At 40.0% G+C, this 26785-nt stretch overlaps 1 protein-coding gene across 9 annotated transcripts; it reads right to left on the bottom strand.

The window, feature by feature from the left end:
• Positions 1-376: 376 nt before the first annotated feature.
• On the bottom strand, positions 377-26322 carry zgc:66433 (uncharacterized protein LOC321250 homolog). Of its 9 annotated transcripts, none has more exons than XM_058396828.1 (14): positions 21608-21922; positions 19641-19697; positions 16949-17031; positions 13363-13537; positions 11164-11296; positions 10348-10506; positions 9008-9073; positions 5095-5250; positions 4728-4839; positions 4270-4637; positions 2792-4136; positions 2556-2674; positions 1168-1240; positions 377-864 (listed from the first exon to the last, which is right to left on the bottom strand). In XM_058396828.1, exons 2-14 carry the CDS (start codon positions 19688-19690, stop codon positions 701-703), a joined length of 3003 nt encoding a protein of 1000 aa, XP_058252811.1. In that variant the 5' UTR covers positions 19691-19697; positions 21608-21922; the 3' UTR covers positions 377-700. The 9 variants fall into 9 exon arrangements, with proteins under 9 accessions (XP_058252811.1, XP_058252809.1, XP_058252817.1 ...); XM_058396826.1 differs by having other exon boundaries at positions 13363-13540; XM_058396834.1 differs by lacking the exons at positions 19641-19697; positions 21608-21922 and adding an exon at positions 26222-26322.
• Between the last annotated feature and the right edge of the window lie 463 nt (positions 26323-26785).

Consider the following 26785-nt stretch of genomic DNA (forward strand, 5'->3'; position numbering starts at 1 on the left):
TAGAATAAAAATATTACAGTGTCTATAGCAGTAACTATATTCAAGTGTGTTTAATATATTTTTTTTTTCGGTATCTCATATGTTGTTTTCTATTCCTTTGTGTGAATATAACATTTATAATATGACAGTAATACAACACACACTATTAATATTCTAACCTAACCCAAGCTCGTGTAAAGATAAACTAAATAAAATCAACCAAAGTGGATTTTTGTTTTCTTTAAATTGTTTTATGTACAAGACACACAACTGTAAAGGTAATACAAAAATAGAACAACACTGCATAAAACATTACATGAGATAAATAAATACAAAGATGTCTTAATTACTTAAGGAAACAGATCATTTTGAGGGAGCAAAAGTGAAGGTATTTATACATGATGTATTATCGATTAAAAAGAACATGAAAACGAGATCACACAAAGCCTCAGAAAGAAGAAGGTTCCATTTTATACCACTTTAAGTGTATTAACAACTAAAACTGGTCTTTTCTTTTAACCTTTAGGGCCCAAGGATATTAGGATGGGAACACAAATTCCAATTATATTGCTTAGAAGTCTGGGTAGATGTGTGTTTTTGTGTGCAAAAAAAAGGAAAGAAAGATGAGAAAGTTAGAGAGATCTCAGATTCTGGATAAGTTCATTTCTGTGTGTGCAAAATGTCCTGGAAGGAAGTTTTGAGCCTGGTGTTTTCTTGGTCTTTACTGTACAATCTGTGGCATTTCACTCCAGGCTTTGGCTTTCTTCTTGGCCAGAGCCAGCCATGGAGGCTCATCCTGGGTTAGAGGAGCTGGAACTGGGTGGCTGATGTTCCTTTTCTCCTTTTCCACCAGCACTGGTTTGGATATCTCTAAAGAACATGACACTGATCACAGAAAAAAATATGTTGTTTTTTATATTTATATATATATATATTGCACCAGAGTCCTAACAACAGACCAAAGCTACAGCTTCTGTCCACTAGAGGACAGCAACGGATCAACTTCACACCAGCTTATCATGTTATACATCCTCCCAGGTCATCCTCCAAGCTGTCCCAGAACTAAATTAAAGGCTTTAGCAGCTGTTGTTCGGTGGTGCACTTTTAGATCCAAACAGAATAACCACAAACTCATACAAGTCTACAGAGTTAAGGTTTAGACAGTAGCTGAAGCAACAACGTGAATACCTTTAACTGGAGAAGCAACGGGTTTCAGCTGATCCTTAGTAACCGGACCTGACAGATCGTCCAACAAATCCTCCTAGAAAATAAAAGGCTTATTAAAAAACAAATCTTGAGCTAGCCTAGACGGAAAACAATGTCTGTGAACAATTATGTCATCTAAACAGGAAAAAAATAAATACATAAATGTTGTCATTTGTCTGTTTTTTTTTTTTAAATATTAAAAGATTTAAGAGCGCTGCATATTTCCATGCATGGTCACAACATGGAAAAAATGGCTCCCTGGGATAGTGACTGTTGTCTTAAGAAGAATAAGAAACAGAAAATGCAGTTAGTTTGTAAGGCCTGGTTTCACAGGAGCTGGGTTGTACAGCCAGTATGTTTTTACAGTAAGTAAGACCTCCTGATAGAATTTATGAATTCACTGAGTGCCTCTGAAGTGAAGCAGTGAGGCATAAAGAAAACGGATTCTTGTAGGTTGGAAGGCTAGGGATAGACTTGATATGATGTAAGCGGTACTGTCCACATACACGCCTGCATACCTTTTGTACATCTGGAGGATTAAAGGCTCTCTGATCCAGACAGGTTAAAACCAAAACATACCTCGTCAGCACCAGAGTACCGTCTATTAACACTTCCTTAGACTCTTCCCAGCAGTGAGAGGTGTTGGCTCTGCTAGTGTATATTTTGAACAAGGACACTAGGCAGTCCTAGTTTTGCTATCACAGAAAGTCTCTGATTTCACTCAATGCTTGCTAGATAAGAGACTGAAATTCAGCTAGACTCCTCAACAAGGGAAGTGGTGGCTTAAGCAGTTAAGGCTCTGATCAGAAGGTTGGGGTTCAAGTTCCCAGCCACTCTAGATGGGCCCTTGAGCAAGGCCCTTAACCCTCACTGCTATATCACAGCACTGTACCTTGCGCTCTGACCCAAACTTCCATAGTTGGGATATGCAAAGAAAGAATTTCACTCTGCTGTAATGTATATGTGAGGCTTCTTCTGATGAGACTCTTCTTCTGCTGGAAGAGGACAAATCATTGACTTTCTACATTCAAGACCGTACATAAACTGAATAAATTGCTGTACAGCAACACAAGCTGTTTTCGTACTTCCAACATTGTGTATTTTTAAAGCTCTGAATAAAAACTGCTCATCCGGTTTCACAGGATTTATCCTGGGCTGCTGGTGTAGTAAGGCAGAGGCATTTCCATTAACACATTAACACTGTGTGATCAAACACACTCTACACAATTCCTACTACTAACTAGAAAGCTAAACCAGACCTTTAACTCACAATATTTTATACTTTTGAAGAGATGATCCTGAACTCTAAAAGCAGTTGTACAAATACAGATTTGATAAAACATGATTAAGGATAAAGATCACATAGAGACCTTGCTCTCGCCCAGTGATTCGTCCAGGGAGCTCTCTTTGAAGACCTTCTGTTTCTGTCTGGCCAAAGAGATCCAGCTTGGAGACTCTGAGCTTTCTACCGACGCTTTACCAGCCAGATCTATAAATATAATAACACAATACATAATAAATGCTGTGCACTCACAAGGCAACACAATTAATCATAATATATTCTATGTTTACTGAGTGCAGATAATTTATAATTGACACTTGGTACCTGAGGTTCTTTTGGGCTTCACAACACCATCAGTCACCTGATCAGGCTTCTTGGGCAAAACTGGTTTCCTGGAAAGTTGCTCTAAGAAAGGTGACTTCGGTGTCTCCACAGGCTCTGTGTTCGGAGTCGGAGTTTCTCCTTCCGAAGCATAGCGGTGCAGAACCGGTGTCTTTCTCAGCCGGACTCCAAAGGGGTTCTCTGGGGTTGTGTCCTCGTCAGCTTGGCATATCTCTCTCTGGAGAGGGGATGATGGCAGACTCTGAGTCTCCTCTTGGCTGGCAGATTGCTCAGCTGTCATGGAAACAGAAGACTGATCTCTGCTCGGGGACTTGAATACAGGTTCATCATCTGCCATAGAGTGCGAGAGCTCCTGAATTGATTCTTTAGCAGCCTCACTTTCAGAGGTGCTTAACTGGTGACTCACAGACAGCATCTCCTCTTGATGGACCTCCTCAGATTGCTCATCATCGATCTGCAGACTTTCTGTGGACTGATCTTCACATTCTTCCAGAATCTCATGCTGCAGAATTTCAGGAACGTGCTCGGTTTCCTTAGGCTGGGGTGAGGTTTTCTTGGGAAAACTGAGCTCAAGAGAGGTCATGACCACAAAGGAAGGTTGCTCAGTACACTCCTGCACTACAAGATCCTCAGGCTGGTTCACCACCTCTGTTGATGCCAAGGTACTACCTTCGATCGATTGTTCCGTCTCATGGAAGCTTTCAATGTTAATGCTTGTGTCTAATTTGATCTCTTGCTCTTCATCCTCCAATGGACATGACTGATCTTTGGTCTCCTCCTCCTCCACTTTTTCCTCCTCCTCATCATCATCTTTTTGTTCTTCATTTAGTTCTTCAACATATATCTCCCTTTTGTTGTCTTCAATCAGCATCTCTTCCTCTTGATCAGCTTCCTTTGCGGCATCTTCCTCACTCTCTTGTTTCTCAACCTCGTCCATATTTTCCTCCATTTCTGTGCTCTCATCCTCTTGTTCCACAACTACTTCCTCCCCAGCATACTCCATTATCTCCTCATCCTCAGCTACGTCCTCCTTCCTGTCGTCCTGGTCTCCCTCATCCTTATACTCCTCTTTTTCAATACTGCCCTCATGCAATTGCAAATCTTCTTCTGGAAATTGGACTTCCTCTGCAAACTCTTGCTCCTCTGGCACCTCTTCTTCCTGTACAAAATTCTCTGCCTCTTGTAGAAGTGTGACTGATTCAGAAAAATTGTTTTCAACAGGTAATTGGTCATCCAGGACTGAGGACTGATCTGTGGATTCAGGGTGTTCTGAAGCGGTGTACACATCCAGGTTATCGAGGACATCTTCACCAGCTGTGTCTTCAACCTGAGGTACAACAGGACGAGATTTAAATGTGGTTAGATTAGAGTACACTGTTAGATGTTTTGCTTGGGGATTACCAAGGTCTATTTTTAAACTACACAAAGAGGTTATTCCCCTCAAATATTAAATTCCAAACCTCCATCTGTTCAGCTGTAGCCTCAGACTCCAGCACCAGACCTGACACAAGGGGGCCCTTCAGGGAACTCAGCACTTCCTCCAGCAGTGAACCCTGCTCTTTAGTGACAACCTCACATCCTCCATCCAGCAGGAAGTCATCAGTCTGAAGCTCCAGTGTTACTGGGTTCTCCCAGGAGGAATCAAGGACCCCAGAGCTGGCGATGTGATCCTCGTCAGGGACGCATTCGTCATCGTCAGAAGCCTCCGCAGAGGCGGAAGTTGTTGTAGATGATCTTTGAGAAGATGCTGGCAGTTCCTCCTCATTCTCGGCTAATACCGATATGCTTTCTGGAGAGTCGTGCTGGACTTCATTGATCTCCTCTTCATCTGTGTACAAATATTTCCAGATATAAATTATTATAGTGAATCAGATTTAAAGTGAGTTTTTAAGTAAAGAAATTAATGTGATTCAAGTACCTTTATTATCCTCCTCTCCTGTGCTTGTTCTTGCAGCTCTCAGTTTGTCCTCTGTGTCTCTAAGCAGTACTCTTTCTCTCAGGTCTCTTCTCTTGGGTTGTAGCATCTCCCTCTAAATGAAATCAAAGTGCTTGCTTGTTTAAAGTGTACCAGTAAAGCCTGCCACATAATGTCTAAATATCGACTTTTGTACACCTAAGTTATTATCCAAACTACTTGGCTGATTTCTAATGGTGTCTCTGTGGTAGGTTTGGAAACAGTTCAAAAATGCTTTCCAGCAACTCTACAAACTGAGGAGGGCCTAAATCCATATAAACAAGCTCTCAGTATGACCCAGAAAAGTGAGTGAATGTTAGGGATTTCTCACACTGGCAGGCTTCCTTTTAGCACAGGCTCTGGATTTGACAGCAATGCGATGGTGGGCAGCAGAACAGTCCAGGCAGGAGAGGGAGCTGGCTGGCTCACTGAAGTCCACAGGAATGGATGTTTGTGGGGTTCCTGGTCTCGATGAAGCCCCAGACATCTACATAAAGAGATAACAGAAGGGTTATCAATCTGCTACTTTCATGGATAACCAGCAGAACACAGTTTTAATGAATTACTTCATTTATGAAAGATAACAGGCTATTATCAGACGCCAAGACACATTTGTTTGTCTTACTAGTTTTGTATGGTTGGAATGTTGAATAGAATAATAAAAAATGTGAATAGAGTGAATAGAGCAGAGTGGGAGAAAGAGGAGGAAGTTGTTCCCAGAAACATTTAGATCATGTTTAAATATTAGACACACTGGGCTTTTTACTAAGCATATCCTTTCTCCTTCAATAACTGGCCTTTCATTTGTCCTGTTAAGAATATATTCATGAATTTCCTTCCTGCACTTAAGCAGTGGAGAAACGTATTAGCAATATGCTTTATGGCCTTGTTCTCTTAACAATATCTATCTTTCTTTTTCCAAGGATCTAAACGTACTACAGATACTCTGAATCCCCAAACCCAACTACATCTCTTTCTTCTCAGCTTAGTCAACTCTGACTGGTGTCTAAAGTAATTTCCTTTTTTGAAAACAAAAGAAAAATGAAAAGGTCTTTCCAACAGTGGGGGCAACATTTTTGGTCTCTGACATCACCGATGGCTAGAAACCTAATATGTTTTGGATTTTCACAACAGCTTTTCACTATATTGCTTGAGCAGTGATGGGGTCCTTATCAAGACTATATACAAGCAAGTGCTTTTTCATTACAAAATACACAGATAACGCTTGAACAGATAACGTCATGTGACTGCTCTCATTTTTTCCTGAAGATCCTGAACAAGGGTTATGTATTCCCTAGAGATCACTCAATAACAGCAGTCCTTTTTTAGAAATGTGCACACAGTTCATCACAATCAGTAATGGCATATTAAATTCAGAGAAAATGCTTGCAAGTTTACAAGCTTTTATACTCTGTGGTATATCTCAGCCACTGTAAGTCTCCAGAGCTCCAGTAGAACAGGTTGAGCTATAAAAATCATACCGATCTCCCGGTGCTGAGGTGTTGCAGATGTTCTTGGAAGTAGACAAATGATGAAACACGAGCGCTTATTGTGCTATATATTTGTAACGAGAAAAGGAAAAGAGAAATAAGAAGCAGGAGGTGCTCTATAGAGGTGGTACTTTATCTACATAAGACCATGATAAGAAGAAGAAGAAGCGTTTATTAATCACTACATATGCATTACAGCACAGTGGAATTCGTTTCTTTGTGTATACCACTTGAGGAAGTTGGGGTCAGAGTGCAGGGTCAGCTATGAAACAGTGCCCCTGGTGCAGGAAAGGTTGAGGGCCTTGCTTAATTGCCCAGCAGTGAAGCTTTGTGGTGCTGGGGATTTGAACCCTGATTCTCCGAACAAACACCCAGAGCCTTAACCACTTGAATCACCACTGCTCCAATGGTGAGTTTAGTATGATACTAAAAACTGTGCGATACACTGACCCATGTTTCACACTTCAAGTCTCAAGTCTTCATCTTGTTATGACTTGGAATGAATTGGCATGGGCATGTCTCCCTTGTAAAGATGCTTTTGCAATGGTAAAAAAAAAAAAAAAACAGTCCTGTGGTCCTATACTGGTCCCATTCTACTGATGGACATGGAACAAATTTACATATTTACAATCTGCACAGATATGACAGGCATACATAATAAAATTCCACTTGGGAAATCTATAAGCCATTAATGCTAGTTGTGACCACTGTGAAGGTGGTGGCTCGGTGATTAGGGCTCTGGACTACACTTTGTAAGGTTGTGAGTCCACCAAACGTCCATTGTCAGGTCCTTAAGCAAGGCCTTCATTTACTTGGTTCAATTTTTAAGTCGCTTTGGATAAAAGCATCTGCCAAATAAATAAAAGTAAATGCACTGTATCCCATTATATCCCACTTAATGTATTCAGATTCAACAAGAAAATATACAAACACTGAACATCTGACCATTAAACAATTCCAAACAAACCCTTAATCTAAGAAGTGAACAGAAAATTTCCCATGAAGTGTTTAGATCGAGGTCAAACAACTGTGCCGATCTTTAAAAGCACTGTTTAACATAGTTATTCAGATTCGTTTTAAGAAGCAGTTCTAACTTTGGAAATCCTAAGGGGAAGAAAATAAAATCAGTGTGCTCTCTTTTCTTCTTTGTGTGTTCGGAGATCACGGGTGTCATGTGGCTACGGGCTATAAGAGAAATGTGTGTTTGTGCTGTGGCCCGGGTTCAGCCTGGCAGCCTTGGTATACTGTAATAACCCTTTTCTAGCAGACGGAAAGACTGCCAAGCCACGCCACCGGAATGCGAGTTCAGACCGCACCACAACTTTGATGAGAACCTCTGGAGTGAAGCAATGGATGATGAATCCTACAGAAATGACCCGAGGCACAGAAAGACCCGTCATTACAGTCAGATCAAGAATTCATAGCCTGCTTAACTGTGGTAGTGGATACTGAGGTCACACCAGGTCACTAAAATAGATTTGGAGAAATGTGAAAGTGATTAAAAGAGTTTGAGGCATTTTCTTAGCTGAGTCAGATATAGCTGAGGTTAGGCTTTGTGTCATATATACAATAAGTCGGATGGGTTACCACCCTGAAGTGGATTATTTCCCTTGGATTATCATTTGACGACATGCCGTGAAGCTTTTTATTCCTCTCACACTACAGCAGTAACCCTTTATTTTGGTGGAAGGTCTCCGAGACAAGTTAGTTAGACATAAACATAGTATAAAACACCATCATATCACAGCTATACAACATCATTCCCTCACCAGCTTCTTGTGTTTTCTCTCTCGTTAAGTTAATAAGACAAAAATGCAGCCTGTACAATATTTTATTATTCTACATACTTTGATTGAGCTACATATTGAAAATCTGTCAAAAAATCTCAATTTGGAAAACAGCTATTAAAATAATATTTAATTTCCTTCCAAAATATCAAAGGAACACAAAGCCCCAGATACATAAACCTTCTCCAGCTGTTTTAAACCGCTCCTCTTTATCTGATCCATTTACGATGCCTGACTTTCTCCTCCTGTACATCTCCAGCACATTTTCACTGCCTTGTTATTTCCTGCATTGAGCTGCAGCCATTAACCGCATAACAACAGGCTTTAAACCCTGGGATTCTTCTTCTCAGAGTCAGTACGGTGTGTGTGAGTGTGCTTTGTGTACACAAGGCAGTCGAGCTGACTAAATGGACTTTAGCAGGCTCATTGAGAGTCTGAGAATGTTCTTCTACTCCATCCTTGTATATATGTGATAATACATTACATCCTTATACGGTTTTACAGCTAGGTCTTGTGTATATCGTATTAAATTAATACTAGTCTTGCACCAGAATAAAAATTCCCAGTCAAAAGATTCAAAATTCAGTATTACTGAGGTGAAAACTGGTACTTCATGATGCTCTGTATGCTTTATTAATCTGTACATAACAATACAGAAAGTCAATGCAAATGAATCCCATTTCTTTCATTTATCGTTCACCTTGTCCTTTATTTTTTAGCTTCTACACACCTACACATGTCCATATACACAACATTTGGTCATTTGTTGTAGGCTTCAGGATTGAAAATTTTGAAGCATTTTGGAAAATATTCAGTTGAAACTGTTGCTTCATCCCTGAAAAATACTCAAGATATCGGATCTCCGCTGAATCTCGTTGTACTCATACAATGATAATCCAAGATATTCCTACCCGGAACACATACATTTGCTAGTGCTTTTGAATAGAGAATCTAAGGAGTGTGTTACCTGGTCATCATCGCTGTCTGATCCCTCCAGGCTGAGAGAACCACTCCTCTGGACCACACCTGACGACTGGAAAGAGGAAGACAAGAGTTAAACTATAAATACTGTTGTTCCTTCCATAGTAGTTTTTAATCTAAATACAGAATTTATCAGTGTATGATGAAGTTTGTCCAATTAACGGGCTGATTTTCACTCATTCAACCAACGTTTTTGGAGCAGATTGTTTTTTTGGGTTGTCCAGAATATACTTTTCGTGTGTTTACATGTACAAAATCTGATTTTGAATCTGAATCATTCAAATCAACGTGTTTACATATGCCTTTTTACAGCATCTCTATAAGTACTGGTAGTGGTAGTTTTTAAACTCATTTTTTTTTTATATAGAAATAGATTTCTGGTCCATTATTTTATGCATTTCTTGTTCGTTGTTCAGAAACAAAACCAGGTCTCAATGTTACCGCCTGCTATAGTGACGAGTCTATTCTCAGGGATAAAATGATTCATTTTTAGAGTTTTTATTATGCACGTCATGCTGTCCTTCATCATGCCACCAAGCTGTTTCTTTATCTGATTAGATTTGTGTACGTGAACAGATGAAAAAAAAAGCTACTGAAGATAGAAAAAAGTACTGAAGATGTTGAAAATAGACAGGGTTAAGACTACTGTAGTATACATGCAGCAGTAAGTGGTGCGGTGCCAGTCTGGTTTGGTGTTTTAGTGATGGTCCTGCGCACGGAGGCTCGGAATGGAGAGACGAGACAGATACAGACAGCGTTAATTAAATCCGACTGAGGACAAGCAGCGGGATTAATCCGTTTAGACAACTCAGCAGGGAGCTTCCAGTCTCCACAGTCATCCCCAGTCTGATGCTATCATTCTAACTGACTCATGACTGCTGACTGATGTCTGATTATTGTTGTAAATCACAGAACTGCTGTGAGAGACTGGACCGGAAATACTCCAAATAATGTTTACACATACATACTTTTACAAATTTCTGTTGCTATGATGTTGATGGAGCTTGAAGAAACTTGTAACTTGCTTCCTTCTGCATTTTTAAAAGAAAAAGCCAAGCACTATATATACACAGAGTGTCCAAATAACATTACGCACTACTGGAAATTATGCACTAATTTCTCACTCTGATGCTCTGTGCATTTTCTCAGCCCCTGTATCGTGTATTTCTGGATGTTATTCAACACGTTCCCGTTGGTTCCTGACTTTTTTTGGACACCTTGTATATCTTTTTTTTTTTTTTTAAAGATCCTATGTTTTCAAAATCATTTCCAGCTCTTGCTGGTATTTCGGAAAACAGGCAGGAAGCAGGAAGCGCAGAGTCATACCCTCTGAGAGGAAGTTGAAAGGACGGTGTGAATTGTGGAGTACTCCGGGGGACTGCAGGGCAGACCGTCGTCCTCTGAAACCACCCCTCCGTCCTCACTCTTCTTCATGGAGATCGTAGCTGAAGGAGAGCCAAGTCGGATCGCCTGTTTCAGCTGCATCTGCACAGCAAACATTAATGGAAAAAAAAAAAATCAGATCCCTAAAAATAACATAGAAATTTTTGGTAACGTGTATTCACACTAGACTTTGCTATAAACTGCAACACAAATAATTCAAACAAATCCCACACAAATGTACATCATACACTATGAATCTCATTACAGATATAATCTTAGTTGATTTTGATCAGTCCCCTGTATAAAGAATTAGGAATAAATCTTCTTAGCTGAACACCATCACTGCATCCTTTTAACTTTTATGGCTCAATGATGATCGTGTGGGTCAGTGTGGCATAAATTTCAGGCAGAACCAAACCACAATAAGAATAGAAAAGTTCCATTTCTCCCAAAGTCAGCAGACATGACGGAGACCGAGGTATTAGCGTACACGAGTAGAAAATCCCTCCCTCATGACATTCATGAAAAACTAATATATATATATATATATATATATATATATATATATATATATATAAATAAATAACAAATAAAAATGAACTGTCCATGTTACTGATACAGGTAATGAAGTGGATATGTGAAAAGGAAAACCTCTGTGCCATCATTTCCTAATATCTCCAGGAATCTCTTAATCTAATGAGTAAGTAGAAAGACCAACATACAACGCCAAAAGTACTAAATAGAAAGTTTTTGTAATACCTGTAGGGATTTGACTTTGCCATGAATGCTGTCCTGTGAGGACTGAAGGGCTTCATTTGTCTCAGGTGAGGGTGGATCAGAGCTGAAAACACTGTCCTGTGACAAGGCCTTGCTTCCCACGTTGATATTGGAACTGAAATAAGGGAGATTTGGATATCAGGACCAATTAAAGCATCTATTTCTTCTGAAAGACATGGACAGAATTTCAACATATTCAAACAAAAATTCCCTTCACAATGGAAGCCAACTTTCCAGCATAAGAATCTTGGTAACATCTACTTTGGTAACACAATCCCTAAACTCCTTCCACTGAAACTTTGAGTCTAATCCACAAAATGTGAATGATTCATGAAATTGTCTGGATTGCGTAATGTGGGACATGCTGTTATAGGAAAATAATCCACAATGGGCCTGGCATTACTGTCATCAACCAGAAGGTGAATTATTTTGCAATAACAACATCTCCTGAAGGATTTTCTTCCTCTTACACCACGGTGACCTGGTGACTATATAATGATTTTTTTTTATCCGTTTAATGAATGACGGTGTGCTATAGGTGGCACTATGGTCAGAGCCGTCAAAAAAACCTTCTGACTGACCATAATTGGGAATTCAGCAGTTCAAAAACTACCCTTAGTCTTCAATGCGGAAATTTAAAGCAAATTGGGTTTCTTTTCTTACTGCATAGAAAAGTGTTTTTTTTGTCATTTTTCTTGGCTAGAGATTTGGTTGAAAATTTCTGGAATGTTCCTTTAAGTTGCATAATCAGATACTAAAGCAGTTGTTGCGCTGCAGATTTCTCGTATCTTGTATAACTAAACGTTTAAACATGCTTTCATAAACGTGGGTTATTGTGTTTATAATCCATTTCTCTTTGGCCTAACTCATATGTAGTGTGTGAGACGTGATGTACATTCTCCCCAATTCCTCCCGCTGGCTTCTTTGGATTTCTCCACTTCGCCTCTTACATGCAAGGAGAACAGTGTGTTTATTACACTGCTGATCATGCCAAGGGAAATCTTGGCTAATTTCCTGCAACATGTCTGAACTCGGTACAGAAATAAAACTGGAGGCGTTTCTATAACAGCAGCGCAGCTAAATCCAATTCCAGTGAGGAGGATCAGTATGAAGCTCTTGCTAATCTGTGCCCTGATATCTACTTGATATGTAATTGATGTTTTGGTGTGTGCAGCAGGATAAATAGTTTAAAGAACTTTTTGTGTTGCTGAGGGAAGCAATAGCATGAGAGAGAGAGAGAGAGATTCAATACCACATTACTTATATATAAAGACAACACACTACAGGAGGCCTCAACTCCAGCTGTGTTTAGCCAAATGTGCAAATTAAAACACAACACACTGCATGGTGCCTTAAAATCCTGCCAAATATAGCATCCTAAAGTTAGACATGATTGATTTTGTGATTTTAATCATGCTAATCTATTTGTGACTGGGTATAAAATAGAATTAAGCAAATTAAATAGCCACGTTCTAATTTTGTAACATTAGCTAAGCTAGCAAGCTGTCTAAAGTACATAGCTCGCTGTTAGATAATGGTACCTCACCACAAGTAGTTATTTCACTTTACGATATACAAATTAGATACTGCAGTCCAGGGGATTAAAACCAAACTAAAAAAATGTGACAGATTATATTAAACAATGTATTTTTGAGCCCAGGCTGCTTCCAAGCTAGCTCACTTTAGCTAGCTTAAATAAGGTAACCTAGTAGCAGAGGTCTCCAGCAAGATAGCGAACACTAGTGAAAACTATAATGTATAATTAAAGCCAGTAGCCAGGTTAATTCAACACATATTAGGTTAAATACTGTGTAATTAGAACTTTTAACCAGGTATAATAGCATACTAGATGACATCATACTAATCACTCGCAAGCTAGCTAAATTTAAGCTAAATATTTTGAGTAAAAGCATAGATATAGGGAACCTAGACAATTTGCATGCGGTGAGGCTGACTTTCCAATATGTCCCCACAGACATTAAAACATTTTATTAAATAAACCAGCAAGCATGTGTTAGCCATACACTCAGGACTGATGGCTTTCATGAGGGAAGGTCCAGCTACAGGGGGCAGAACTGGGAATTATTAAAACAGAGACAAATTGTATACATTTCTATTGTCACCAAAGTGCAAAAAAAATCTTTTTTATTCAATTTATTAACTTCTTTCTATGAATCCCACCTGGAGTCACTGTCTTTGTCGGTGTGGATGGAAGCCGGCTCAGGAACGTTAACATCTTCAATGGACTGACTGGACTTCAACTGGACTTCGCTCTCTGCCACTGGACCTGCGGCCTCCTTCTTCTTCTTCTTCGCAAAAAAGTTCTTAAACGTCTGGAACCTGGATTTCTTTTTTCCTGCTGGGGAAAAAAGAATGCATTATTTACAACATTTGGATGATAAGTTTAGAGGAATGTACGTTCCATCAATGCTCTAGATTTTTTCATGAAATGCTGAAATGTGCGGATTCTTGAACTGGGAAACATGTTAATCATGTCACTCTCTCAATGTCAATATTCTGGAATTTTATTGGAATCCATTTGTTACGGTCTGAGAGAACACTGAGAAAGACAAAAATGAAGGAAACCAGCTGTTTTTCCTCTCATGATGCCTGTAAGAGGTACATATACTGTAGCTACAAAGCTAAGTAAGTTTTTTTTTTTTTTTTACATAATACTGTAGACTCTATTCAGAATTGTTTTTTTCTTTTAATAAATTGCATTTAAGCAGTGAAACTCCTATTATTCCCTCCAAGCTGTGTATAAAGCTAATTGCCAGTAAAGCAGAGGTTTAAGCAGAACTCTTCCTCTTAGCAGCTGTAAAAATAATTAGACTAACACAAAGAGTGCTAATAATAGTGCTGATAATAGTGGATAGGTTAACATCAGCACAAACTTTCCTGGTTGCATAACCTTGTCTTTTCACCTCATTATAAAAACCCAGTGGATGTTTTCATAACTGAGGGTACATTTCATGTGATAAAATGGACTGCTTTGCCCTCTGTGATATGAAGACACAGGAGTTCACAGCTGAAACGGGTTATTGCTAAGAACGTTTACCAATCGCGTGCCTTGAGCATTACTTCCTACACTTTCTCATGTTTACATTCTGAAGTGAAGGGGTTACTTAACCAGTGATTTTTACCCTCATACCAAAACAATGTGCTATTCATCACAAAGGTTACGGTCCTTAAATGTCAAAACCTTTTGAAAGTGTACAATGTAGACAGACATAGGACACATGGGGACCTTTAATAGTGGGTGGGTCTCCTGTACATGATGTATAAATACGTTGAGCTGAAATTAAATGCTAGGTACTTCACCAAGACTGGACTAATCAACAACTAACATTTAATTAGACAGACAGACAGAGGTTGAGTTGAGGTTAAGAAACCAGGGGCAGTTGATTCAGTTGGTACAGCTCTTTATCTATGAATCAAAAGTATTTTATAGTTATGATAATTAATATTAAGACTATAAGGAACTGGATTTGGCTAATCAAACATACTGGGATTTCTCTGCATTAACCTTTTTCATCCCTATGCCATAAAACAACCTGCAAAACACTATAAAAGAATTAGACTAGGATTTAATAACAAACCAATGGTCACACTTGATTTTATATTACGATTCTTGTCATATGTACTGATGTGGGTTTCCTCCAGGTTCTTAATTTCCGCCCACCTTTTAATAACATGCTGGTAGTTGGACTGGTTAAACTATGTTTAATTCCCCCAAGGTGTGAATGAGTATGTAACTGTGTGTGTGTGTGTGTGGTGCACTTTGATAGGCCGGCATCCCACTCATGGAGTATTCTCGCCTAATGCCCCATGTTCCTGGGATAAGCTCTGTATCCCCGGCAACCCTGATCCGAGTAAACTGTCCACTGAAGACGAATGAATGAAATGTCAAGACTTTCCCATATCCTCAGATCTGTGAGTTACTTCACCGAGTTATTTCCCATATCTCAGAGGAATGCTTCATGTGTGAATAATACAGACAATCATTTTTTATGCATTTTCTGTCTACTGAAGATCATCAGACCACAATTTTCACTCTGCCAGTGAGCGAAAGCATTAAAACACGCATGAAGTCTTCAGTTACATGGACATAACTAGTCTGAAAGCACAGAACTGTTCTTGCTGTTTCAGAACATGACAAATTCTACAAACACATTTGACTGTAGAAGCATGCTTTACATAAACAGTTATTAAAAAACAAGCTCAGCGACTCCCCTTAGGCTTCCGTTGCAAGACTTGAGTCAACAGGAATTTCTGTTCCTTTCTAAACACGTCGAAATCATTGTCTGTCGTAATCACACACAGCATGTAGCAACTGTAGTGAGGAATATGCAGTAAATAAGAGTTAAGGTTAAAAAACACTGGAGTATTCCTTTATTGGCATTTCAAAATATTGGTTAGGACGTGCATTTTTCAGATAGAGTTCCCTTTTTTATTTTGACTCTTGTTTACTCTCACAGTCTCTCTCCCATCACATGATGCAGTCATGTTGGCCAAGTCTGCAGCATCCAGCTGTGGCCTATCTAACAGCAGTAAACAACGGACAAAGAATGAGTGCTCTATCTATCCCTCTCCCACCCTCAATGATCAATCATCTACTTATTCTACAATGAACACTATATATGACCTTATAAGGACAGGCTGTGTGAACATGGATGACTATGAGGGATGATGAGTTGTGTATGAACTCAGGAATGTCTGATAGCTTGTAGTGTTAAATTGTAACCTTCAGTCAGTTTTGTTTTTCAGCAGATGTGCCTGAAACATTACAATATCCAAACCTTATTAATACGTTTTTTTCCTCAATTCCCACCCACCATCCATCTCCCCTTGGTCATACTACCAACTGGGGAAGGTGAAGGCATCAATACAAATGGCTGTGTCACATGGTAGGACATGCTATCTGCCCTCTTCTGCATACACGAGCTCCCAGACATGCTGATTAGCTAGGCGAGAGTGAGTAAGAGTAGAACATCCCTCCCACCCAGACATCACGGCCAATTGTGTACACTTGGCTCCCAGCCACAGGATGTGACATTGCTGGGATTCGAACCTGTGATCTCCTAACAACAGGCCATTGTTGCTAAGAATGTATGAAAGTCTAGCAAGTAAATAAGAAACACGAGTAAAGAAAGTATAAATATTCCATCTTTTTTAAAAAATATAATAGATCGCATCAGGGTGACATGTGGATATATAGATAAGGACACAGACAATTTCTGTGAGACTTTTTTGGAAGTTCCTGATTAATGATTTGTCAACTCTAAATTATTCAGGCTACAAATAAAATGGATTACTTGCCTGGACTGCTGCCAACCCACCCAGTCACACACTCTTAATCGTGACCAGAAATTGATTCCACTGCTTTAGACCTGTGATTACTTGCCTCCTCAGAGTTGCCCATTCTTTTAGGAAATTCCTAACCCATGCCTGCACACAAACTCTGATGGATCTGACGCTAGTAGTCCGGGACTTCCTTGTTCCCACACTACCCTGGAGGAAAGGGCCAAGTGTGGGCCAGCAGAAAGCTTATTCTTGTGGGAGATGAAAAAAATAAAAACACTCTGCCTTTGTCTCTAAGCAACTTGACTTCCTGCCAGTGAGAACAAGTACCTTGTGCGTATTCTCCAAAGCCAGCTCGATGTAATCCTCCATTTAATGAATGATTCATGTGCTAAGTGTTTTCAGAGCACACTAATAAGTGATTTTTCCAGTTATCAATTTAAGCAGATTTGGGAAAAGAAATTACCTGGACACTCCTCTGATGCATCTGATGACTCAGGGGCTGCGGGGGCATCTTCAGATCCTGAAGCCATGATGCCACAATCACTTCTGAAAAGCAAAGAGAAAAATACATCATTTATTGAACTTGCTTTATAAACACTGTTTATTAAGTATTACAAGAGCAAAGAAATTTGGGTTGGACGAAACCAGAAGTTTAAATCTACATATTTGGCCACACAGGAAAAAAAAAACAAAGTCTTCTGTGTACTTTGTTTTTGTCCGTGTTGCCACAGTGTTAAGGCAAAAACGGGAAACACAAATCCAGACAATCTACCCAGCTAAATAGAAGGACACAAGAAAATAGGCTTTCTCACAAAGACAGACACACTTTAAGCCAGTCCTTATGTCATGTTCTAACTGCCCATTACAACAGTCTGACTAAACTGATGGCAGAGGCTTAACACCACCCAGACCTTGGCACGAGCTCATGGCCCTGATAAGCAGATGCTGCCTCTTACAGATTAAAGACTGCGAAACCCAACCTCGCCAAACAATGACACATGTTCAGCAGCCTTCTGTTGCCTATTCCTGATCAGCTGAGCCCATCATGTATATCCTGAACCTAATGAGGAAGACTGGAAGGAGGTTCAGGGGCTGATCCTAATTAAGCTCACGGTGGAGATCCTCCAGTGCAGTCCTGCACGAGGAAACTGTCAGCATAGCCGGTGACAGGAAAAGGATGTGAAGACAATTTGCAGCACTGCTTGACATGTCTAAGCATGGCTTCTTATAGCAGGGATGCATTCGCACAGATGATTTCCTGACCGATGGGAGAAATGGCATCACTTCCGTCCTATCCCGAGAATAATAATGAATACTTCTTACTATCTCGCAGTATTTTCCAAGTTTCCTTCCAATTCCAACATTTCCCGAGGCGAAAGTTTAGTCGTAAACCATAAATTTAACCTAGTCTACATGCTATGCCATGTCAGGCCACGTCTATTCATACATCCATCGTCAGTTATGGAAATGACCTCAGCAAGTGTCATTTTCACTCCTCTCTCCTTCTCAATCATCTCCTAACAGGAAATCCAATGGTTGCTTCCATCCACCCACATCCTGTACAGAATGACATGGACACTGCCCATTTAGGGCTCTTGGTTTATTGTTCAGATTACCACAAATTAGATGGTCCAGAGTGAGACACTGAGACAAACTTTTCCCATTTCCCAAATTCGCTGTAATCACAATCAAAAGCCTTGAATATCGTCAGATACCAGGTACTGAAGGTGGTGCCTTCGATCAAAGTTTTCTGACCTGTATCGGCTCCAGTATCGATACTCGGTACCAGGTCATCATGCTGCTAGCCAGAGACGGAATGGAAAAGAAAAAGTCATGGCTTTAAACCAACAAAAGCATGCCTGCTGGCTGGCGATAGCTCTGCTATAGCTCTGGCACATCTGAAGTGTTTATCTAGTAAATATACCAGGCTGAGTCAGCAACAGAAGCAAGTTTCACCCCTTAAGCAAACACCGTTATCAGATCTGACATGTTTATTACCAGACAAGTTGAACCAGAGCATTTGCAAGAACCTTTTGAAAACACTAAAAAGCCTTTGTTTTTTTTAGGTGATGGTTATGATCATCTGGTTACTACTTTCAGCTTCACTGTTTAAGTTAAGTTTAAGACGATAGGCCATTTGTTAAATTTTGCACAACACCTTCTGATATGCTGCCAATACACCAAGCCTACTTATCTAATTCTGCTTCATAATCCTGCAAAGACGAAGCAAAAATTTCCGATTTATCCACGTCGTACAACTGCAGTTCGCATAACAAGGCATTCGGAGTGAGTGAGAAAATTCCACTCTGGCCTCTCTAGACTCTATTTACTTTTAGTCATCAGATAAGAAGCGACTAATGGTTGCCCTTTTGTGCGGGTCACAGATCTGAAGTAGGTCTGTGATTTTTGAGCATTTCAGAATGAAATGTTTGGGATAAACAAAACTGATCCCAGAACAAAAGGGCAAATTATACTCTCAAGATGGCATCCATTAAATGTTTTTCTCCGTCCCAGATGAAATTTCTAATAGGTCTGCTTCACAGATGGGCATCTGTGTCACATGAGCAAAAAAAACAAAACAAAAAAAGGCAATGAACTACATATCGATGCACCCTTCCTAATCTTGTCCTTAAGCACTGTTGGGTGTCCTTCATGTCACATCTGCTTGTGGCCAAAATAATGATATGACAGGATATAAAAACTGACCCAATCCTAAATCCGAAGAATAAACAACAACATCAAACAGGCTGTAGTCCAGATCTTACAGCAGTTCTTAGGTACAAATCAATAAATCAAAATCGTTCGCTCCTAAAATGGTCCGAATCAAATCAACCAAGAATCCTTAGCGTGATCAGGAATGTTCGTGCCGGATTGGGATACTTATGGCTAGGTTAAAGATCACTAGTTTTCAAACAGATGGCTTTGTTTCCTCATGACAGTAGATAGCGCTCGTTATCAAAACATTAAGCGAACGTCCGCAAGAGCTCGACTCCATCGTGCACCAGCAGATGTTCCTTTTACAAGTCACGCTTTTTTTTTTTTGAGGTTAAGACACTTTCCCAGTATCTACGTGTGCGTTCCCACGACTAAACGAAAGATGTTGTCCCTCAGAATCACGTAACGGCTTGTTTCCCTGCAGCAGCTAGTGCACTGACCTTGGAGAGCCTCCAGTGTTAGAGATGGGTGATGACGTCCGCCGTTTCATCTCTTATCTCAGAGTCAGAGGAATGAAGGGAAAGAAAGAAAGAAGGAAAGAAAGAAAGAAAACATTAAGAAAAAAAATGGAAAGAATATTGAGGAAGGGAAGAGGAGAAGATCATACATTTGTTAATGGTGTTAGCGAACAGGAAGATTTTAGTATGAATGTTAAAAAGATAAACAGTGAAATATTATAAATTATAAATATTTTTTTTATTATCAGAAGTGGACAAAAATCACTAGCCTGTGTGCCTGAGACAAAGTTTTTTTTATGCTCTTGTAATGATAATGACTCGGCTTTGCCTATGCTGTAAGTTAAATACTTAGTTGTGTCTAGGCTAACACCCTCATTTAGCTAACTAGCTCACCATACTTGCTAGCTAAAAAAAGTATGATCTGCCCACACCTAAATATCATTATTAATTCATTATGAAGATGTCCACTAGAGAACATACTCCATTGTTTAGAAATGATCTGTAAAGTATAATTTATCCCTAATTATAATTTTTCAACCCTCCAGTTAAATATCAGGAACTCATGTGACCTTTCGGTTATCCAAGCCAAACCATGTCATTTTTGCTCACGAGCCACCGCCAGGCCTAGAGTTACTGCTGTTACTCTATAATTTGGGTGGCTTTACGTAGTGTTTTGCCATTTCCAAACTGCATATCTTGCATCATGGGCAAATCACGTGCAACCAAATCAGATGGTGTTATTGTACAGTCAGCCTGCAAAGAAACCTGCCACTCTGTACAAGTTGTGGTGTGGGTGTGTGTGTGTGTGGTTGTCAGTAAGTTGTTGGCCAGTGATGTTGGATTTAGACAAAATACAACCTCAACTGGAATACCACATCAAGAGAGAGAAGGATTTTTTTGAAATAAAAAAGAAGAATATCTTGTGGGATGAACAGCTCAGCCAGGGCACGAGCTGGTTTTGAAAATTGAAGCCTAGGAATAATATGTGTTTAAAAGTCTTGCAAAACCAAGTGTTGGATTAAAAAGCATGAAGCAGTCATGTGACCACAGAAAACAAAAACCACTTTTAAAGTTTTGTGTGGTTTTAATAAACTAGATGCTGTTCGTCTCTGGAAAAGGGTCTTTTAAAAGGTTACATTGGTTTGTAGAAACACCAGGTCTGTTTGGAGGATGGAGGGAGGGTTTGGAGCTGCTCATCATGCCACAGAGTTCACACTCGCGCTGAATAAACATCAACAAACTCAGCACTGATAAAGTGCAGATGTTGAAGCTGAGAACCTTCACACCGTTCCCGAAGATGTTTTCTACAGCTCTGTGCCAAACTGGGCATGATGTGCGGACAGTCGAAGTGAACTTTCAAAGGCAGGACCATAAAAGGCAGGAAGGTGAGAAGCAGAGACCCAAGTCTTCGCACCTCTGTCGAGAAACACTCAAAGGAATTAGCAACAGAAGGTCAAACTTTTTGTCGCCTTTCAAAAACAACCGACTTGCAGAAACAAATGATAAGCAGTGACATGCTTTGAGTCTGATAAACAAGACTTTCTCTCAGAGAGGTTTGGCTACTGAGCATGCCTGAGGAACAGTGTTGTTTTTGTTGTTTTGGTCGCACCACAAGACCATTAGATAAAGTCTGAAAGAGTCCCTTATTGAACTAATTAATCCACGGCTCTGTTACAGCGCACAGCGGTGCTCTCTTCATACACAAATCCATGTTTGGGGGGCTCATCTTCGAATCGGCTTCTTTATTCCCCCTGCTGAAAGAATCGTTACTCAGTGTCCCACTTGTTAGTAACTAAAAAAAAAGGCTATATACAACTAAGTCTGAGAAAAGATGCAAGCAAAGATGATCTAAACTTCCTTCCCACATAACCACTAAACCAGACAAGCTTTACCAAAGTATATAAAAAAAATAAACTCTTTGCTTAGCCCCTTTAATGTGAACAACTTACTTCTTTCCTCGCAGGCAGCTGTAAAATGTTGCCATGGTGTCGAAGTATGCCAAACCACAAGACTCAAGGAGTTATCCTTATTGCATCCTTTGTAAAAGACAAGAAAAAAAAAGTCCTTTTGGATGTCGAAAATAAAACTGCCCTCAGTCCTCAAATCTGCCTTGCTGGATTATTAATCCCATTTACATGCATAATCTAGGACAATAGAGATGAGAGATCACTCAGAGAAGTCTCTCTTCACAAAGAACAAAATATCCTTGTAGGGCAAGGTAGAAGTGTGCTCCAGTAAGCTGCCTCCCAGACAGTGAGCATGCTCTCTCTCTCTCTCTCTCCTGCTCTCTCTCTCTCTCTTCCTCTTTCTCTCCACCCCCTTGCGCCGTCACCTAATCCCCACAGCCTGCTGCTATTGTTTTAACCGAGCACTTTAAAGTCGATTCGGCGGGGCAGCTCTGTGTTAATTAGGTGGGGGAGAGACATCAGTGTCCTGGCTATAAAATCATTCTATCCTGCCAATCCCGTGAGAACCCGGTCAGCGCATGGATCCCTGTTACATCACACCACCTATCCGTTTCATTTCTCATGCGTGAAAACAATTCCACCATCAAAGTCTCTCTCTTTTCCTTTTGTTCCTTGAAAAGTTTTCTACTGACGCGAACTGGCGAGTCATACCTGACGAGTCGAGCTTCACATCTTTGTTTTGAAGTCCTGCTCCATTTTCCAGCCTGAGAGGGATTTCTGGCACCAACTGGGACTAAAGTGACCAGATCTTCTAGGCAGTTGTCCAAATGTCCTCGTTTACTAGGGAAAATAATATGTATGGCACAAAACCACAAAATACAAGTCTCTACTCCTTACAAACAACAGCACGGATCTTTTTCGGTTTCCTCGGGCATGTCTTTTACGACAAAATTCTCCTTGTCTCCTTCTTACGGCTAAGCAATTACATTAAGAGAGAATGTAGAACAGAAAAGTGATCCGGGATGGCTGACGCTTCTCCTCTTTCTTGCCTGAGACATCTGGCCAGCATGGATTGAGCACCTGAATTTCAATGCATCTTAAGTACATATCATACAACTAGCTTTTTCAGCTTGGTGGAATGTCGGTCAGCTTTGCATTTGAGGTTGGTATTTCCTGGAAGGTTTCCCCCACCTCCCAAAAAAAAAAGGAAAAAAAATCCATATGTGCTTTTATTCAGACGTCCATTTCTCCGGGACCGTGTCCAAGAAACGCAATAAACTAAGACACCCTCCGGGAGTCTGAGCGGACCTTGTCTGTATTGTTAAGTTACATCATTCACTTGAAATAATAAGCAGGCTGAGCCTCATACGTGGGTACATGATAAATAGTTTTGGTGTCTCAAAAGAATATTCAGCTGTTCAGATGTGATATTTTACAGCAAGATATATTACTGTTACCTTGAATTTCTTTACAAACAGCATACAATGGTATTTCCATATGAAATCTTGGGGTGTCCCACTGGACTCAGCGTGAGGCCCCTCTCTATTTAGTTCTGTCAAATCCCCCCCAATCCTTTTCGACGGGTTTCACTGACTCGAGTTTCTCCAGTACACCCCTGCGGAGTGGCGTTTCTTTTTCTTCACAAACCTCTCAGCATTCCAGCTCACATCTGGAACACATCTTCCAAGGCCGTGCTCGAGCCTGTGCTCTAATTAAGGCTGTGGATGTTGAACTGTAAATAACCGACAAAAAGAAGAAGGAGAAGGAGAAGAAGAAGAAAAAGGAAAAGCACAGGAAAGACGAAGGATATTCACCGTGTAGATGAAAAAACTCAAATCACATTTCACAAATCGTGATGCGAAGCTTATATCAATGCAGTATGTTCCGTTAGTCTTCTCATACGACCCTGTTATACGACCCCAGAACCGGCCAAATGCAGTGTGTATATCTGGGTTAAGTCCTCCTTCTGCATAAAAAAGAAACCCTGCTGGGTTTGCACAGCTTGATCAATCATCCCAGCCCCCTTTCGCTCTGCATGTGAGCATTTAACTTTACCTCCCCCTATTCTGCAGAACCTTTAACACTGTGTGTGTGGCACTTTCCAGAAGTACTCTCCCCGACTTTAACGGGACGACAATACTACGATAATTGTGCTTTCGGGTTTACAACATAGCACTCTGTTCTGCAAGGCTCACAAAGGGTTATTAAAGGACAAGTGGTCAAATAAAAAGGGGTTTACGCAACAACAAACTTTCTAGATTGAACACAAGATTATGTGTATTTAATAAGCCTTAAACTAGTGGACTGCTTTTAAAGTAGGGGCATGCATATTTTGCGGGACCAAATAAACAGGACAGCTCGTTAGTCGTTTATTAAATTGTAGCTCACAGTATGCAACTTTCTATTGACAAGGGTTTCACTCACAAACACAAACCCACCCTTTCCAGTCCAGAGGGTTTCAAACCAGTATGAGAGTATGTTGAAAGCTACCACATTTTAAGGGACCATTGCTCACAAATTGGGGTCCATGTACCACCAAGGTTCTGTAATTTATATCTTTTTAATTTACAGGACAGTGGTGATGATTAATATAAAATTAACTAGTCCAAATCATTTAGGTTGCTAACTACAAAAATGAAAAATAACCCTTCTGAACTTTTCATAAAATTTTAATTTTAATAAAGTTACAGGATTAAAATAATATACAGCGTTCAGAAAAAAACTGTAATAAATTGATATAAAGGTACATATTTGCTTTAATATTCTAATAAATATAATAAATCTGTACTATGATCATAAGGTGGTCCTTTTTAAATGATTTTACTCTGGAAGATGTTCCTGTCTGCCATGTTGAGAGAAAGAGAACCACTGTACTACATGATACGCATCTCTTTATATCTGTTATAATTGTGCTAAATATATGAAATTTGGCCAAAAATGATGCCCTGTGTTACAATTCACTGATCAGCCATAATATTAAAACCACCTGCCTAATAATGTACAGGTCTCCCTTGTGCCATTAAAACAGCTCTGACTTATGGACTCCACAAATGTTCTGACTGTGTGCTGTGGTCTCTGGTGCCCAGTAGCAGATCCTTTAAAGCATGTAAATTGTGAGGTGAATCCTCCATGGATCAGATATGTTTGTCCACAAACCAGACAGCTTGATCAGATTGAGATCAGGGGAATTCTCAGGCCAAGCCTTGAACTCTCCTGAGCATTGTTTGCAGTGTGGCAGGGATTAATTATCCTGCTAAAAGAGGACACTGCCATTAGGGAATGCCGTTGCCATGAAGGGATGCACTTGGTCTGCAACAATGTTTAGGTAGGTGGTAAGTGTCAATGTAACATCTACTTGAATGTCAGGACCCCAAATTTTCCAAGAGAACATTACCCAGAGCATCACCAGCTTGCCTCCTTCTCACAGTGCATCCTGATGCCATGTCTTTCCCAGGTAAACAACACACATATGCACCAGACTGGCTTTCACATGATGTGAAAGAAAACGTAAATCCTCACACCAGGCCACCGTTATCCATTGCTCTGTGATCCAATTCCAATGCTGTGCTCAGTGTAGGTGATGAACAGGGATCAGCATGGACGCTCTGACCGGTCTGCAACTATACAGCAAGCTGTGATGCACTATGTACAGCTTTAAATCATAGCCAACATTAACCTTCTCCGCAATTTGTGCTACAGTAGTATAGGACCAGATGGGTTAGCTAGTCTTCCCTCCCCATGCTCATCATTGAGCCCTGGGCACCCAAGACCCTGTCCACAGTCATCAATTTGGCCCTTGTCAAAGTCACTGATGTCCTAACGCTTGCCCATTCTTCCTGCGTCCAACACATCAACTTCAAGAACTGACCTTTTCAATTGCTGTGAGATAATCAACACTGTTAGCTGTTTGTTCTTTAATGTCATTTATTTCTTGAAATAGTAAGCAGTTAATAAATAAAAACTAACTCTTTAGATGAAGTAAAGAGCACTCATTCACAATAAGAACAAAAGACTATAATCTGAAAAAGTGTACTCGATTAGTCGATTAATCGATTGGAAGGTAGACGTGAGGAAACGCCTTATTTTCTCCCAAAGACACGTTGAGGACATGTTTAAGAGAACTAATATATATATATATATATATATATATATATATATATATATATATATATATATATATAATTAAACTGTTCCAGTTCCAGAGGTTTGTTTACATTGTAGGGTTTGCTCAGATACTGAAAGAAACCTCTCAAAGTCCAAATTCTGAGCAAGTATATAAGTCAGATTTACAGTGTTGCGTGTATTTGATAGACGTATACATATACTACAATACTTTGTGTTTATTCAAAGTGTGTTTACGCTAAATTGGTCAAAAAACAGACTCTTGACACTATCGACATTTTCACATCTGTTTAACGGATTTTTCCGAGTCGCGTGCTGCCTGTCCGATATCGCGCGAGACACCAGTTAAAAACAGCTCCCCATGAAATGAACTGTAACAGACTTTCACGGGGAAATGAAAGAAAGAAAGAAGCTTACAAACATTTCCAAACCCCCATCTGTTTCGTTCTGGCAACGTTAGACTTGTACAAAGCCCCCCAGTGGAACAAGAAAGGTTAAAGAGGTCAAAAAAATCCATATAAACACGTTACTTACAAGATCAACAAAGCACCAGAGTCGAGCTGTTATCCATCAAAACCTGAAACACGTCTGATTTGCTCTAATTAGACAGCATTGCCTCACTTAACTGTCCTCTAGGAATGACATCGAGGACTAACAGCCCCATCTGCAGGCTGAAACCAAATACAACACATTTCTAAATTATACATTTTTTTGTACGAGCTAGTCTATTATCAGTACTAGTCCAGGAGTTACAGTGGAGGATCACAAACCACCATTATTAAGGTTCCAAAAATAGCCAAAGTATTACTGTATACATTTACACTAATCAGGCATAACATTATGACCACCTGCCTATTATGTTTTGGTCCCCCTTTTGCTGCCAAAACAGCCCTGACCCATCATGCACTGTGTATTCTGACACCTTTCTATCAGAACCAACATTAACTACTTCAGCAATCTGAGCAACAGTAGCTCGTCTGTTGGATCGGATCACACTGGCCAGCTTTCGCTCCCCACGTGTATCAATGTCGCCGGTTCACCACTGTTCCTTCCTTGGACCACTTTTGATAGATACTGACCACTGCAGACCGGGAACAC

The sequence above is a fragment of the Hemibagrus wyckioides genome, linkage group LG08, assembly GCF_019097595.1.
Source record: "Hemibagrus wyckioides isolate EC202008001 linkage group LG08, SWU_Hwy_1.0, whole genome shotgun sequence".
NCBI classification, from domain to species: domain Eukaryota; kingdom Metazoa; phylum Chordata; class Actinopteri; order Siluriformes; family Bagridae; genus Hemibagrus; species Hemibagrus wyckioides.

What these genes read in the sequence shown, in the direction of transcription:
- zgc:66433 (XM_058396826.1), bottom strand. Translation starts at nt 19,690, where the DNA reads ATGAAACGGCGGACGTCATCACCCATCTCTAACACTGGAGGCTCTCCA. An exon ending in TGCATCAGAGGAGTGTCCAG is followed by an intron (nt 13,541 to 16,948) that starts GTAATTTCTTTT and finishes TTTTTTCCCCAG; the next exon opens with CAGGAAAAAAGAAATCCAGG. An exon ending in AATCACTGGGCGAGAGCAAG is followed by an intron (nt 1,241 to 2,555) that starts GTCTCTATGTGA and finishes TTTATTTTCTAG; the next exon opens with GAGGATTTGTTGGACGATCT.